This window comes from Diabrotica virgifera, chromosome 8 (assembly GCF_917563875.1).
Source record: "Diabrotica virgifera virgifera chromosome 8, PGI_DIABVI_V3a".
In the NCBI taxonomy this organism is placed as follows: Eukaryota; Metazoa; Arthropoda; class Insecta; order Coleoptera; family Chrysomelidae; genus Diabrotica; species Diabrotica virgifera.
In genome coordinates, this window is record NC_065450.1 from 107,978,780 (window position 1) to 107,994,632 (window position 15,853).

General features: G+C 34.3%; 1 protein-coding gene across 5 annotated transcripts in view; it reads right to left on the reverse strand.

Annotated features, from left to right (window-relative positions):
• Window positions 1–3,395: 3,395 nt before the first annotated feature.
• Window positions 3,396–15,853, reverse strand: part of LOC114343004 (SCAN domain-containing protein 3-like) — a 404,642-nt gene continuing 392,184 nt past the window's right edge. For 2 of the 5 annotated variants that reach the window (XM_050658108.1, XM_050658109.1), the window contains exon 5: window positions 4,160–6,575. In XM_050658108.1, the coding sequence (XP_050514065.1) occupies window positions 4,796–6,575 (1,780 nt within the window). In that variant the 3' untranslated portion in view covers window positions 4,160–4,795. Of the gene's footprint in view, window positions 6,576–15,853 lie in introns of all 5 variants that reach the window. The other 3 variants (XM_050658110.1, XM_050658106.1, XM_050658105.1) reach the window with 3 other exon arrangements.

Genomic DNA, 15,853 nt, shown 5'->3' on the forward strand with positions numbered 1-15,853 from the left:
ATGGCTTATTAGTGATATTATCCTATAGTCTGAACAATCTTTGGTATATATTGTTTTAGGTATTGTTACAAAGGTGGACACCAACCATTCCTGAGGTATTTTTCCGGTTTTATATACTTCATTAAACAGATCCAGCAGTACAGGTAGAGTTTCATCGTCTAGACATTTAAGTAATTCTGCAGGTATTTCGTCGGGACCTACAGTTTTTCCGTTTTTTGCGTTTCGTATTGCTTGTTCGATTTCCTCCATTATGATCTCTGGTCCCGTTTCGCTATCGATTTCTTCCGGTTCTTGTCTATTATCCTCAAACAGATCTGTTTATATATATATATATATATATATATATATATATATATATATATATATATATATATACAAAATATGCATAAGATGGAATGCAAACACAGACACGTGTTTCTGACTTATTAGTCGTCATCAGTATGGTATAGCCAAACAGGAGCAACGAAACCAATTTGTGGCTGTAATGTTAGAAGACCCTCAGGATTCGAGAGCAACAACTAACACATCCACGGAGGAAGCTACAGCTACCTGAGTACAGCAATGCCAAACGTTTAAAACGTTTTAAAATCAAACAAGGAGAGGTTAACGCGAGTTAATAGATATCGGCATGGCTCGCAACAATGAAAATACAAAATATGCATAAGATGGAATGCAACCACAGACACGTGTTTCTGACTTATTAGTCGTCATCAGTATGGTATAGCCAAACAGGAGCAACGAAACCAATTTGTGGCTGTAATGTTAGAAGACCCTCAGGATTCGAGAGCAACAACTAACACATCCACGGAGGAAGCTACAGCTACCTGAGTACAGCAATGCCAAACGTTTAAAACGTTTTAAAATCAAACAAGGAGAGGTTAACGCGAGTTAATAGATATCGGCATGGCTCGCAACAATGAAAATACAAAATATGCATAAGATGGAATGCAACCACAGACACGTGTTTCTGACTTATTAGTCGTCATCAGTATGGTATAGCCAAACAGGAGCAACGAAACCAATTTGTGGCTGTAATGTTAGAAGACCCTCAGGATTCGAGAGCAACAACTAACACATCCACGGAGGAAGCTACAGCTACCTGAGTACAGCAATGCCAAACGTTTAAAACGTTTTAAAATCAAACAAGGAGAGGTTAACGCGAGTTAATAGATATCGGCATGCCGTTTAGATACCGTTAATAGATATCGGCATACTTAATTTGCCGTTTTTGCAAAACAAGTTAAAAACATCTGTTTTTTGGTTTGTCAGATTCAATAATTTTTGGTTTACTTGGGACCTTTAAATGTCATTAGTTTTCATTATTAGTATAGTACGATCGGTACTGTTATTAAGCTGTAGTTGTCACGATGGTTTACAGTTTACCTGAACGCGTGGAGATCATTTTCATATTTGCGTCCCAGAAACAGTGTTATTTACGAACAGCTCAAATATTTAATGAAAGGCATCCGGACAAAAATTTAAGTCACGTGTATGTCCGCGATTTAGTTGAAAAGTTTAGAGAAACGGGATCAGTGCAAAATAAAAAAGGGATACCCCAAGATTACTGAATGAAGCATCCCAAATTGAAGTCCTTGGAAATTTTGCAATAGAGCCTACTGCATCAACACGTCAAGTATCTGCAATGGCAGGACTTTCACATGAGTCGGTTAGAAAGGTGTTGAAATTACATAAGTTTCACTCGTACAAAACACAAATTCTTCAAGAACTAGGCGATGATGATCCAGACCGACGAATTGAGTTTTGTGAACTCATGACTTAAAATATTCGCGTTTAACCGAGATTGTTAAAAAATATTTGTTTCACTGATGAATGTACTTTTATGCTGAATGCATGGGCGCCCATACCCATGGACAGGGGTGGCCGTGGCCCCCCTAGCTTTTCGGGTGCTGTAAACTATATATGGTTATCCAAAGTATACAGAATATAATGTGCAACATCTTCACGTCTGCCCCCCCCCCCTAAACATTTTTGTATGGGCGCCGGTGGCTGAATGGTAATGTAAATAAACAAAACTGTCGGTACTGGAGTGATGCGAACCCGCATCGATTCAGAGAAGGTCACACTCAATATCCTGAGAAACTAAATGTTTGGGCAGGAATATTAGGCGATTTTATAATTGGCCCCTTGTTCATACCAGGCAATTTAAGTGGGTGGCGACATTTATCTCGATATGCTGGAAAACACCATCGAACCTTGAACTGTGCATGAATTAGAGAACCAAAGGGACGACTAAGGCAACCTAGCTCTAGACGAAGATTTGCTGCACTTCCTACAAGATGGAGCACCTCCTCACTATGCAGCTCCAGTTCGGCACTGGTTAGATACTAATTATTAATTATCCGAACAAATGGATTGGAAGGAGAGGTCCTATTGAGTGGCCACCGAAATCACCAGACTTACCGCCATCTGATTTTTTTCTATGTGGTTACCTCAAGTCAGTTGTTTATAAAACTCAACCTGCGTCACTTGAGGAATTGCGAGAAAGAATTACGCAAGCATGTCGCGCTATTACAATAACAACATTTGCCAAAGTTTGTGCAGAATTTGAAAATGCGCTGTATTATTGTTTACAAAACAACGGAAGCCACTTTGAACATTTATTTAATTGACATTTTTAACAAATTTGTAGTTCAACAAAACCTTATTAAATTTTTCATTTAAGCCAAAGTTTCACAATTCTTGCTTCACCCTGTATAATTATTATTTATACCATTGGATAGAATCTTTTATAGTCTTTTCAATGATGTATCACAAGTAGGGGTTTGCAATTTAAACTTTTTTGGTTGTGGTGGGTGGGCCCTAGGGGGTTGATGGGGGTGAGTTCTCTTTCATGTCATTTTAGTTCCCCCTTACTATCCTAGAAACGGTTTCAAGCATTTTTCGATATCAGCTTTTGATCGTGAGATATAGCCCATTGTAAGTTTTAAAATTGACACACTGTATATATATATATATATATATATATATATATATATATATATATATATATATATATATATATATATATATAAACAGATCTGTTTGAGGATAATAGACAAGAACCGGAAGAAATCGAAATATATATATATATATATATATATATATATATATATATATATATATATATATATATATATATATATATATACGTCTTCATATCAAGGCGAGATCCGACTAAATCGAGGACAACCCGAGATCCACCAATAGGAAATTAATTATTGGAGTATATTGTTCATAAGTATCTTTATAATTAACATATTAATCATGGCACACTTAGAGGGCAAAAGATATTTGTACTTAAATTTTTCTTATAAATTTACAGCGAAACGAGATCCGTCGCTGAAAAGTAAAGGGGAGGACTTATATACGAAATTTTAGATATTTACCGTTCAACGCGAGATCACACACTGATGCCAGCTCTAAAGAGTATTAGTCGAGCGGTTGGAGCTCGTGTTGTATTGTATATTTCCCACGATATAAAGATATATAATGGGCGTAACTTTTAAGTATCGCTTCTTTTGTGTCTTTAAAGTCTACGATTGACCTTTCAGAAAGTCCCTTAGTTTTATTACATACATAAGGGTGTGAAAAAAGAAAAAGAATACTTGACAAATAATAACCATTTAATAATGATAATTATTTGCAATACAATATTTTAAAACTATACATTAATATTCTTAAAAAAACACTTACTACGAAACCAAAATGTAATTATTATATTCTTAAATAATACAAATTGTTACAAAATAATTATTTAAATGATTGCTTGTTTTAAAGATACATTACAAGAAAGTAAAATTTTTTATAAATATTATTAAAGTTTAAAAAATAAAATAACTCAATATGTAATTATTATTTGATAGTTAAAAAATGATTTTAAGTAAAATTATTTAAAAGATAAAAAGAAACACACATAATTTTCAGGGTCAACTCCTAATTGCATGAAAATTTGGATTTAGATTCTACCCATCCCCCACTTCAAAGTTGAATTTGTGCCGTTGATTGCTTTTACTTGGAGGGTGAAAAAATATACGTTTAAAATAAGTCCGGAAACAGATCTGACTAAGTTTAAGCAACTTTTGTTCTATAGAGTTTTTTTAACTTAGGTACTAGGTTAATTTAGTAGTAGGTACTAGAGTCACTTGCGACTAAAAATATTTACTTTTCAACAAAAAAAAAACAGAAATACTCAAAAAGTAAGTATTATATCGAAAAAATATTCTTGGAAAAAATGTAGCATATAAAAAAAAACGAAAAAATGGTATATTCTTAGTCTATAGAACCAGTAAAAGTAAATTTGTAGCTCATAAAAAAGACGATCTTATCCTTCAAATTCCAAATCAAATATTTTAACGTGATACATAGTACCAAAAAATGAAGCTCTTTTCGGGGAAAACCCATTAAAATTTTTTTAAAGTGTTAACAAAAAGCTTTATTTTATTTTATAAAAGTTATATACGGGTAGGAGAGACAACGGAACGAATTTTCGAACGTTTAAACCAGTGGTTCCCAACCTTTTTCGGCCTACCGCCCATTTTTCAAAAAACAAAATACTTAACGCCCCCCTTAAAAAACTCTTCCATTCTTAAAATTAGTAACGCACTTTCATTCACAATTGTTTTAGCTTTTTTGGGTCAAAGGCTACCTTAAATATGATTCGACGGCCCCTTAACTAATCCAAGCAACAACAAATTTAAAAAAAAATGTTTTATTCAAAAATACAGTATTCATGTATTGATCAAACTTTAACTTAAATACATATCATAAAAAACAATATAATAATAACATAACATTTTTAATGAGAAGGCTGAGCTTGATGTAATGATAGTAATCTGTCAATATTTGGATCCATACTTGTCATAAGCAATCTTAAATCACCGCGCTCCACTATGGACAGTCTATTTCTCTTCTTTGTTAATAAATTGCTGACTATGCTAAATCCTCTTTCGGCTAAATACGACGAAGGAAAGGCAATGAAAAACTTCTTTGATGCAGCCCATAAAGCTGGATATAATACTGAAATTTGACATTGCAGCCAAAATTCTTGATATCCATTTTTAAATTTCACTTTTAACTCTTCATTTGTTGACAATTCTATCAATTCCTCCTGTAGTGATAATTCTGCTGTTTCTAAACTTGAGAACGGTTCTAGCACCCAATCTGGAATAATCAGACCAAAGATATCCTGAAATCTATTCCTAAAATCTTCTTGAAGTGCTTCCAAGTGCTGGCAATATACCAGAATGTCTTCATCATTTGTCTCCACAGAGGAAAGATTTTGAAACTGATGAAATTGTCTCCGACCCAAATTTTGCCTATACAAATTAAGTTTTGACACGAACGAGGAAATAATTCCTTTTGCTTTGATAAAATTCAAATTATCACCTTGTAGCTGTAGGTTTGTTTCATTAAATTTATCGTATAAATCAGTTAAATAAGCAATATCGCTCTTAAATTTTAATAAATTGTCTCTCAAAGAATCATCTTTGCTTTCAAAAAACTCTAAAACTGAGTCAAAGAGATCATAAAATCTTTTTAGACAGGTACCCTTCGAAAGCCATCGAACTTCTGTGTGCAACAATAAACGATTAAAATTCTCGTCGTTTTCATCACACAGTTTTCTAAACAATCTATCATTGAGAGCACTGCTTCTGATCTTGTTAACTGCAGTAATTACATATTGTAGTGAACAATGAAGGCGATCACTAAGATTTTTTGCAACTAAATGCTGTCTGTGAATTACACAATGCACGGCGAGTATATTTGGTACCGCTTTTTTCAAATATGCTATCAGTCCGCGGTGTTGTCCAACCATTGCCGGAGCACCATCTGTAGCAACAGTTATGACATTTTCCAGAGGTATACCTTTATCTGTAAAATAGTGTTCCAGAACATCAAATATCGATTTGCCTTTAGTATCTGTTTCCAGTGTTCTTACAAATAACAGTTCTTGACAGATTTTTTCACTTTTTATGAAGCGAACGTACGCAAGAAGTAAAGACTCATTGTTTGGCAGAGTTGATTCATCAAGCTGTAAAGAAAACTCAGTAGTCTTTAAATAATCAGTTAGAGAACGCTCCACATCCTCAGACATTTCGTCAATTTGTCTCTGTACCGTATTATTGCTTAATGGAATTTTTTTAATAATATCAGATGCCGGCTGGTGCAGTACAGTCCGCAAAACTTCACTTACAGCTGGCAGTATTAATTCTTCGCCAATAGTATGGGGTTTTCCTGATTTAGCTATAAGTAAGGAAATGTTATAAGAAGCACGTAGCCCATCATCGTCTTGCTTTGATGCTGCTGAAAAGATACTAGCTAAAGTTGGACGTTTGAAATGTTGTTTTTTGAGCATTTCAAAATATGATAAATTTCTGTCTTTTCTGTCGGGATGTATTTTGGTCAAATGTTCTTGTAATCGTGAAGGTTTCATGGCTTCATTTGAGAAAACTCTCTGGCAAATTAAACACATTGGTAATGGCTTATTAGAAGGCGACTGAATAAAACCATACTTCAAATATTCGACATTGTATTGTCTGCACTTTTTCTTTGGATCGGACATACTGTAGGTATATCTGTAAAAATAAATATGCTGTAGCCACCGCTTTGATAATTTTAAATAATAAACTTTTAAATATTTTTTTAGTTAGCAAAATCAATATTTCAGAGTGGCGGAATATCCAAGCAAGTAGTCGAGAAATTTAAAACATGCCACAAGTAAATAAATATACACTGAGAGAAGAATTTGAGGAAAAATTACAAAACAACTTATTAAAAATTACCATACTGTACACATATTATAAAAATAACTTTATATTCAGTAAATATACGAAGCAAGCTTTCAATCCTAATAGCAAATAATTAATATTGAAAAATATCAAAAATTACTAAAAGATTTTTAAATTGAAAACTTACTGGTACATCCCCATGTATACACCTCCAAGACTTCTACAATTTGCAAGTCATATGGATGCTGCAGTAAAGACGATAGGGAAGGAATTCTAAACTTTGCAATTCAAATCCCCCGTCTGCAGCCGGTTAGGAACTGAAAGATGCACCATAGTTACTCTACTGAGTAATAAGAAAATAAAATAAAAATGTGTGTACCATTTTTATATATTCGGCTGCAATACGAAGGAAAAACAATCTTACTTTTTAATTAGAATAAGGAGTGCAGCCAGTCCCTTTAACTGCAATTTTCTGCTCTTATTGGAGCTTCATCAGAAGGAACGTAGGCACTGTTCTCCTTAATCCAATCAAATCGCATCGAAATGTTTTTCCAAATATTGCAGCCAAAATGATGGTATTGGGTGGCTAGCGCCATCTGGCCGTAAAAATACGAAGCAAGCTTTCAATCCTAATAGCAAATAATTAATATTGAAAAATATCAAAAATTACTAAAAGATTTTTAAATTGAAAACTTACTGGTACATCCCCATGTATACACCTCCAAGACTTCTACAATTTGCAAGTCATATGGATGCTGCAGTAAAGACGATAGGGAAGGAATTCTAAACTTTGCAATTCAAATCCCCCGTCTGCAGCCGGTTAGGAACTGAAAGATGCACCATAGTTACTCTACTGAGTAATAAGAAAATAAAATAAAAATGTGTGTACCATTTTTATATATTCGGCTGCAATACGAAGGAAAAACAATCTTACTTTTTAATTAGAATAAGGAGTGCAGCCAGTCCCTTTAACTGCAATTTTCTGCTCTTATTGGAGCTTCATCAGAAGGAACGTAGGCACTGTTCTCCTTAATCCAATCAAATCGCATCGAAATGTTTTTCCAAATATTGCAGCCAAAATGATGGTATTGGGTGGCCAGCGCCATCTGGCCGTAAAAATACGAAGCAAGCTTTCAATCCTAATAGCAAATAATTAATATTGAAAAATATCAAAAATTACTAAAAGATTTTTAAATTGAAAACTTACTGGTACATCCCCATGTATACACCTCCAAGACTTCTACAATTTGCAAGTCATATGGATGCTGCAGTAAAGACGATAGGGAAGGAATTCTAAACTTTGCAATTCAAATCCCCCGTCTGCAGCCGGTTAGGAACTGAAAGATGCACCATAGTTACTCTACTGAGTAATAAGAAAATAAAATAAAAATGTGTGTACCATTTTTATATATTCGGCTGCAATACGAAGGAAAAACAATCTTACTTTTTAATTAGAATAAGGAGTGCAGCCAGTCCCTTTAACTGCAATTTTCTGCTCTTATTGGAGCTTCATCAGAAGGAACGTAGGCACTGTTCTCCTTAATCCAATCAAATCGCATCGAAATGTTTTTCCAAATATTGCAGCCAAAATGATGGTATTGGGTGGCTAGCGCCATCTGGCCGTAAAAATACGAAGCAAGCTTTCAATCCTAATAGCAAATAATTAATATTGAAAAATATCAAAAATTACTAAAAGATTTTTAAATTGAAAACTTACTGGTACATCCCCATGTATACACCTCCAAGACTTCTACAATTTGCAAGTCATATGGATGCTGCAGTAAAGACGATAGGGAAGGAATTCTAAACTTTGCAATTCAAATCCCCCGTCTGCAGCCGGTTAGGAACTGAAAGATGCACCATAGTTACTCTACTGAGTAATAAGAAAATAAAATAAAAATGTGTGTACCATTTTTATATATTCGGCTGCAATACGAAGGAAAAACAATCTTACTTTTTAATTAGAATAAGGAGTGCAGCCAGTCCCTTTAACTGCAATTTTCTGCTCTTATTGGAGCTTCATCAGAAGGAACGTAGGCACTGTTCTCCTTAATCCAATTAAATCGCATCGAAATGTTTTTCCAAATATTGCAGCCAAAATGATGGTATTGGGTGGCTAGCGCCATCTGGCCGTAAAAATACGAAGCAAGCTTTCAATCCTAATAGCAAATAATTAATATTGAAAAATATCAAAAATTACTAAAAGATTTTTAAATTGAAAACTTACTGGTACATCCCCATGTATACACCTCCAAGACTTCTACAATTTGCAAGTCATATGGATGCTGCAGTAAAGACGATAGGGAAGGAATTCTAAACTTTGCAATTCAAATCCCCCGTCTGCAGCCGGTTAGGAACTGAAAGATGCACCATAGTTACTCTACTGAGTAATAAGAAAATAAAATAAAAATGTGTGTACCATTTTTATATATTCGGCTGCAATACGAAGGAAAAACAATCTTACTTTTTAATTAGAATAAGGAGTGCAGCCAGTCCCTTTAACTGCAATTTTCTGCTCTTATTGGAGCTTCATCAGAAGGAACGTAGGCACTGTTCTCCTTAATCCAATCAAATCGCATCGAAATGTTTTTCCAAATATTGCAGCCAAAATGATGGTATTGGGTGGCTAGCGCCATCTGGCCGTAAAAGTAAGTTTTCAATTTAAAAATCTTTTAGTAATTTTTGATATTTTTCAATATTAATTATTTGCTATTAGGATTGAAAGCTTGCTTCGTATTTTTACGGCCAGATGGCGCTAGCCACCCAATACCATCATTTTGGCTGCAATATTTGGAAAAACATTTCGATGCGATTTGATTGGATTAAGGAGAACAGTGCCTACGTTCCTTCTGATGAAGCTCCAATAAGAGCAGAAAATTGCAGTTAAAGGGACTGGCTGCACTCCTTATTCTAATTAAAAAGTAAGATTGTTTTTCCTTCGTATTGCAGCCGAATATATAAAAATGGTACACACATTTTTATTTTATTTTCTTATTACTCAGTAGAGTAACTATGGTGCATCTTTCAGTTCCTAACCGGCTGCAGACGGGGGATTTGAATTGCAAAGTTTAGAATTCCTTCCCTATCGTCTTTACTGCAGCATCCATATGACTTGCAAATTGTAGAAGTCTTGGAGGTGTATACATGGGGATGTACCAGTAAGTTTTCAATTTAAAAATCTTTTAGTAATTTTTGATATTTTTCAATATTAATTATTTGCTATTAGGATTGAAAGCTTGCTTCGTATTTTTACGGCCAGATGGCGCTAGCCACCCAATACCATCATTTTGGCTGCAATATTTGGAAAAACATTTCGATGCGATTTGATTGGATTAAGGAGAACAGTGCCTACGTTCCTTCTGATGAAGCTCCAATAAGAGCAGAAAATTGCAGTTAAAGGGACTGGCTGCACTCCTTATTCTAATTAAAAAGTAAGATTGTTTTTCCTTCGTATTGCAGCCGAATATATAAAAATGGTACACACATTTTTATTTTAATTCAGTAAATAGTTTATTTTTGGCAGTCTATGATCAGATTACTATTCAGTATAGTAAATTTTATTAAAATTTTTTGTACTTTTTCCCCAATTCTTCTCTCAGTGTAGGTAGGTCCTAATTAACTTTTTACTTTGATTCAGTTTGTGCAAGTTGGTACTTTTTGAATATTTTACAATAACTATACATATAAGGAAACAAATTTAGATTTATTACATTTTTACAAATACCTTGTAAATTACGATAGGGAAAAATAATAAAGAATTATAGTAAGCGATATAAATTCCACGTAGATACTTACCCTTGTGACAAATATGTATTACAATAAAATATATTTCTAATAAATGCACTGCAACTTTCTGCAAATAACACACAGAAAATTCACCACCCTGCTTTAGCGAAACAATCTCGAATGATTAAGTTATGCCTGACCATGCCGCTGCGCGAAGGAGGAGCCAAAATTCACTTAAAGCAGAAAGGTTCTACTGGAAGTGGAATTATACTAACCAAACTGAAACGTTCGACTGCAACGTCGAAATTGTTGCAGTGTTGGACTGAGTGATAAATAAAAAATTGCACGGTGCATAACCAAAATGCATTTTGTACATTTTGTTTATATTTTCGGATTCACCTTCTCTATTTCTGTGTGAAAAGCGAAAAGCAAAGTTGTTAGAAGCAAAGAAGCAATGAGTTACTTTAGGGGACGGCAGCTGTTCCTCAACGCCCCCCAAATTTTCCTTGGACCCAAAAAGCCCACTTATCTCTCTTCAACGCCCACCGGTGGGCGGTACCGCCCCCGTTGGGAACCACTGGTTTAAACAGACGACATCCCAGATTTACCAATTTCTGGACAATTGATCCAAAGGCTGGATTCTAACAACGAAACAGTTGTGGATTTTCAAGTTTTCAATGAGAGTTAGAATGAAAAAACATTAGTGACCTCGAGTATGATGGTTTGGAGAATTTGGCTGGTTATATCTGCCATAAATTGAAGGACTCCAGTATTCAATCCGAAGATGTTTCAACGTACACGTGGGTTGATCATTTGAGTAAGTGTGGTTTATGTAAACCATCAGACACTCTCTTGTCATATATTAAGTAACTGGAGACAATTTTTCCTTCCACATGAATGGTGATTCCATTTTGGTAACTAAAAATTATTTAGAAAACCTTAAGTCCAAAAGTGTAACTGTAGACTGTTCTAACAAAGCGAACAAGTTATTTTTTAGGTCTCGGATGTACTTCCGAATTAAAGAATTAAACAAGTCTCTTAACAACCTGACATTGCGTAAAAGAAAAATTATGAAAACTGCTACATAGTTGCTGTATGTACGTCTATTTCACATGCACAAAATTTAAATAAAGTGCATGGCATGAAAACTGTAAAACTTATTTTTGTCTTTTCCAAGCCTCTTACTTAAATCTGATGAAATACATTATTTAAAAAGTAAAAAATTTTGTTTTTTTATCAATCCATTAAATTTATGGTTTTATTTTGGGGCTTTTTTTCCCCTTGGTAAAAATTATATTTACTAATATGTAGGCCACTAATCAATTTTTGCCAACTAACGAAATATAATAATTTTAGTAGATATCGATTATATGAATATTTTTATTTTCCGGATACCAATATAATCAAGAAACTGGGAACTTTACAAATAACTGAAAATCAATTTAAATAAAAGTAAATAGTTTAATAATTTTCCTCTAAACTATAAAAATCACTTAGTTTCTTTTAGTCATAATTCATTCATTTGTATTATTCTCAAATTTCATTCGCGTTCGTATTACGAACGCATAGACGGGACTATGCTTTACTCTGTTGTTAACGTCATGCGCCAATCGGACGAGCTTACGTAACTAGAATATCAGGGTGTGCATATTTCCGGGTCCCGGTGAATTCGTATCTATTTTAATCCCCATCCTAATTACAGACCAACTGGCAACTCTGGTGCGCAGGTAATTTTTAAATAACGCATTAACTACCGGTGAATTGGTAACTTTCATTTTTTAAGTATTGTTGATAATCTAATATCGGTATTCCAGGTATTTAGCGCTGCACTCCTAGAAAATGGAAAAAATGTCACAGGAAGTGAAACCGATGATGAAACGAAACGCAAAAGAGAAAACTTGGATGATTGTTTTAATAGAAGTAAAATTAAAAAACGGTCACCAAGCAAAGCAGGCAACGAAAACAAGGAAGACATGGAAAATGTTATGATTACAATAATGAAAGAGCTAATGAATAAAAACGATGAAATGCTTCAGGAAATAAAACAAATAAGGAAAGAATAACAACAAACCAATAAAGAGTTAATGGGTGTAAAAGCAGAGAAACAAAAACTAAAAAAAGAAGTAAAACAGCTACATGAATGAATGGAGCAACTGGAGAAATTTAGCAAAAAGAAAAGCTTGATCGTAACTGGGTTGAAAGTAGAAACAAATGATTATAAGAAATTAAAAGAAGAAATGGAAAATTTCAGAGCCCAAGAGTTGCAAATACAAATAAAACTAAGAAGTGCAAAAAAAATAGGAGAAACAGTATGCGCAATAGAAATAGAAGCCCTCACGGATAAAATGGAAATCCTAAACAAGAAACGTAAACTAAAACAGCATAAATATCGTATCTATATAATATTAGGGGAGCCCAAGCGGGGATTTTTGCAGTTACTCGAGCGCGTCAGATTATCATATGGGGAGAAACGTGGTACCCTGCAGATGTACCTCTGCCATATATTGGCTCTTAACACAGGGGAGTTCGTTTAGAGGGGCCCGAAAAAAAAAATCAATCCTTAAAAATACTCGAAATTGTCAGATTAAGATAAGGTAAGTTAAGTACATGCAAAACAGTATATATTTAAAAAATCTGACGATTTGAGCAGGGCGTAAGGGAATTGGTGAGTCACAAAGTTTCACAAGAAAAAGACGAATATTTCGCGAAATAAACGTCAGATCGAAAAACTAAAAACTACACGTTCAATATTTTTCAAAAATCTATCGATAGATACCAAACACGACCCCTCGCAGAGAGGGGTGGGGGGTAAATTTTAAATTTTAAATACAAATCCCGCGATATTTAGCAAAATAAACATCAGATCGAAAAACTGCAAAATACACTTATTTAATATTTTTGAAAAATATATCGAATGGTACCAAACGCGACCCCCACGGAGGTGGGGTGGGGGGTTACTTTAAAATCTTAAATGGGAGCCCCCATTTTTTATTGCAGATTTGAATTCTCTGCATAAAAATAAGCAACTTTTATTCGAACTATTTTTTCGAATTATGGATAGATGGCGCTATATTAAAAAAAAAACGATTAATGGAAATGGAAAATTAAATTAAAAAATGGCAAGCGCCCGCTAAAATGGAAAATTTTACTTAACTTTTTTTGGTTTTAGGACCTAATAATCACAACCCAATAGGTCCCCAAAGCGCTCGAGTGACTGCACATTTAGCATACTTTGCTCCCCTACCATAACCAACGATTGGACATCGAAAGAAAAAGAAATACAAAAGGAAATAACTAAAATAGCAAAGGACGAAAGAAGCAAAGGTAAGCAAAAACGAAAATCGGCTACAAGAAATTAATAGTGAATGGCAAAATCTAGATATGGGACGAAGAGAGAGAACAGCTGATAGAAAATTCAAAAAACTAATAAACGAAGAACAGCGGCTGAAATATGATATTGACATGGCAAAAAAAGACTCGGAAATGCAAACGGTTAACGAAAACAAAATAACGCACACAAAATAAAGAAAGAATCTCAATAAGAAGAAAAGAACAAAACCCATTAGAATGGGCTCTTGGAATATTAGAACCATGCTGGCATCAGGTAAGATGCAAGAAATAGCTCTTGAAATGAAAAAATACCAACTAGAAATCCTAGCCGTACAGGAAATATGATGGAAGAAAGAAGGAAAAATTGAGAAGAAAAACTTTAGCATGTATTATTCGGGAGAAAACAACCAGGGAACGAATGGTACGGCATTTATGGTGAACAAAAAAATGAGGGAAAAACTGATACAATTCAAAGCAGTTAATGAAAGGATATCTTACATAAGAAAATAAACAAGCCCACATCTCGATAGTCAATTGCTATGCACCCACCGAAGAAGCAAACCAAGAAGATAAAACAGAATTCTAAGACATCCTGGAAGAAACCTGTGAAAATATTCCGAGGAATGACATATTAATAATATTGGGTGATTTCAATGCAAAGATCGGAAAGGAGGACTATAATCGTAATGTAGCTGGCAAAGAAACCATTCATGAAACTACGAATGATAATGGAGGAGAAATCTGCAACCTAGCAGCAGCAACAAATACATATATAGTTAGTACTGGGCATAAACATAAAAAAGAAAACAAAATAACATGGATGATACCAGGAAGAATGGATGGAAACCAAATAAATCATACTCTAATTTCGAAAAAGTGGACACAAATAGTACAAGACGTAAGGTCATATAGAGTGGCAAATGGAGGCACTGACCACATATTGTTGATAGCAAAACTTAAGATGAAAATAATCAAAGCAAATAATCATAAGAAAGGAAAAAGGAGGAAATGGAATATAGCCAATCTGAAAACGCAAGAAACAAAGCAACAATATACAGAACAACTGGAACAGAAATTGGGTCAGTACGAGCACAAAGAAATAGAAGGAGAATGGAAAAACATAAAGAACAGCATAATAGAGACAGCAGAACAAATAATAGGATTCCAAAAAAACAAAGAATTGTTCGAATAGATACAACAACAACACAGTACCAAAAAATCTGTCACAAAAATAAACAAAAAAGATTGGGAAAAACATTTCACGGACCTATACAAAAACGACAATAAGGCATATTCAGAGGATGAGGATATAAGAGATAACAGAGATGAAGAGGAAGTCGCACCTACTTATTAGGAATTCATGGAGGTATTAAAACAACTAAAAGTAAACAAAACGCCAGGGCCAGATGAAATCAACAACGAACTGATCATCAACGGCGGAGAGGAGCTCACGAAGCGAATGCACAAGTTAATGGTTACAATTTGGAAGGACGAAAGCATGCCCATAGAATGGAAAAACGGACACATCGCACCAATCTTTAAGAAAGGAGATCCAATTAAGTGCTGCAACTACAGACCAATTATGCTACTAAATACAACGTATAAGATATTGACCACAATTATAAGAAACCGACTAAATCAATACACAGAAAAAATTATAGGACCATATCAACAGGGTTTTAGAACAATAGATCAAAGGAAGATCAACAATAGATGCAATACAGCAAAAGTTAAAACAAATGAGGGCGATACAAATGACATCAAAATAGAACTTGAAGTAAGACAAGGAGACAGTCTGTCAACGACAAACGACACTATTTAATATCGCTCTAGAAGGAGTAATTAGGGACACAGGGCTGAAAAAGACAATTATTCAAAGCTCAACACAGATCATAGGATATGCAGATGAACTGGGACTGGTAGCACGAGATAAAAAAAGACTAGAAGAGGCACTTTTAACCCTGGTAAGAGAAGCAAAGACGAGAGGACTAATAATCAATCAGAATAAAACAAAATTTCTTATAAGCACACGAGACAATGTAAACAGAATAGCAGAAATAAAGATAGGT